The sequence below is a fragment of the Corapipo altera genome, unplaced genomic scaffold, assembly GCF_003945725.1.
Source record: "Corapipo altera isolate COAL_440 unplaced genomic scaffold, ASM394572v1 55080, whole genome shotgun sequence".
NCBI classification, from domain to species: domain Eukaryota; kingdom Metazoa; phylum Chordata; class Aves; order Passeriformes; family Pipridae; genus Corapipo; species Corapipo altera.
Genome location: NW_020889131.1, coordinates 1,965 through 2,358, shown reverse-complemented (window position 1 = coordinate 2,358; position 394 = coordinate 1,965). Strand labels below are relative to the sequence as shown.

The 394-nt window shown below is 69.5% G+C and overlaps 1 protein-coding gene across 1 annotated transcript in view; it reads left to right on the top strand.

Moving 5' to 3' along the window:
• Positions 1 to 3: 3 nt before the first annotated feature.
• The window catches only part of SCAF1 (SR-related CTD associated factor 1), a gene marked incomplete at both ends in the record, with an annotated part of 2,352 nt that continues 1,961 nt past the window's right edge, over positions 4 to 394 (top strand). Inside the window, one exon of the mRNA XM_027633300.1 lies at positions 4 to 394. Within this exon, the coding sequence (XP_027489101.1) occupies positions 4 to 394 (391 nt within the window).

Sequence of the window (394 nt, the reverse complement as noted above, 5' to 3'; positions counted from 1 at the left end):
GGCGGCGGCGCCTCCTCCTCGTCGCCCAAGGAGGCCGAAGGGCGGCAGGACCAGAAGTACGACCCCTTCGACCCCACCGGCTCCAACCCCAGCTCGTCCCGCTCCAGCCCCAGCCCCGGCGAGGAGGAGGAGGAGGAGGAGGAGGACGAAGAGGAAGAGGAGGAAGAGGAGGAAGAGGAGGAGGAGGAGGAGGAGGAGGAGGAGGAGGAGGAGGCGTCGGCGCTGCCGGACGTGTCGCAGAGCATCAGCCGCATCTCGGAGACCTTGGCCGGCATCTACGACGACAACTCGCTGAGCCAGGACTGCGAGAAGGACCCCGAGCCCCCCAAAACGCCCCCCAACCCGCCCGGCGCCGACTCCACCCTCCCCGAGGACGAGGAGGACGAGGAAGACG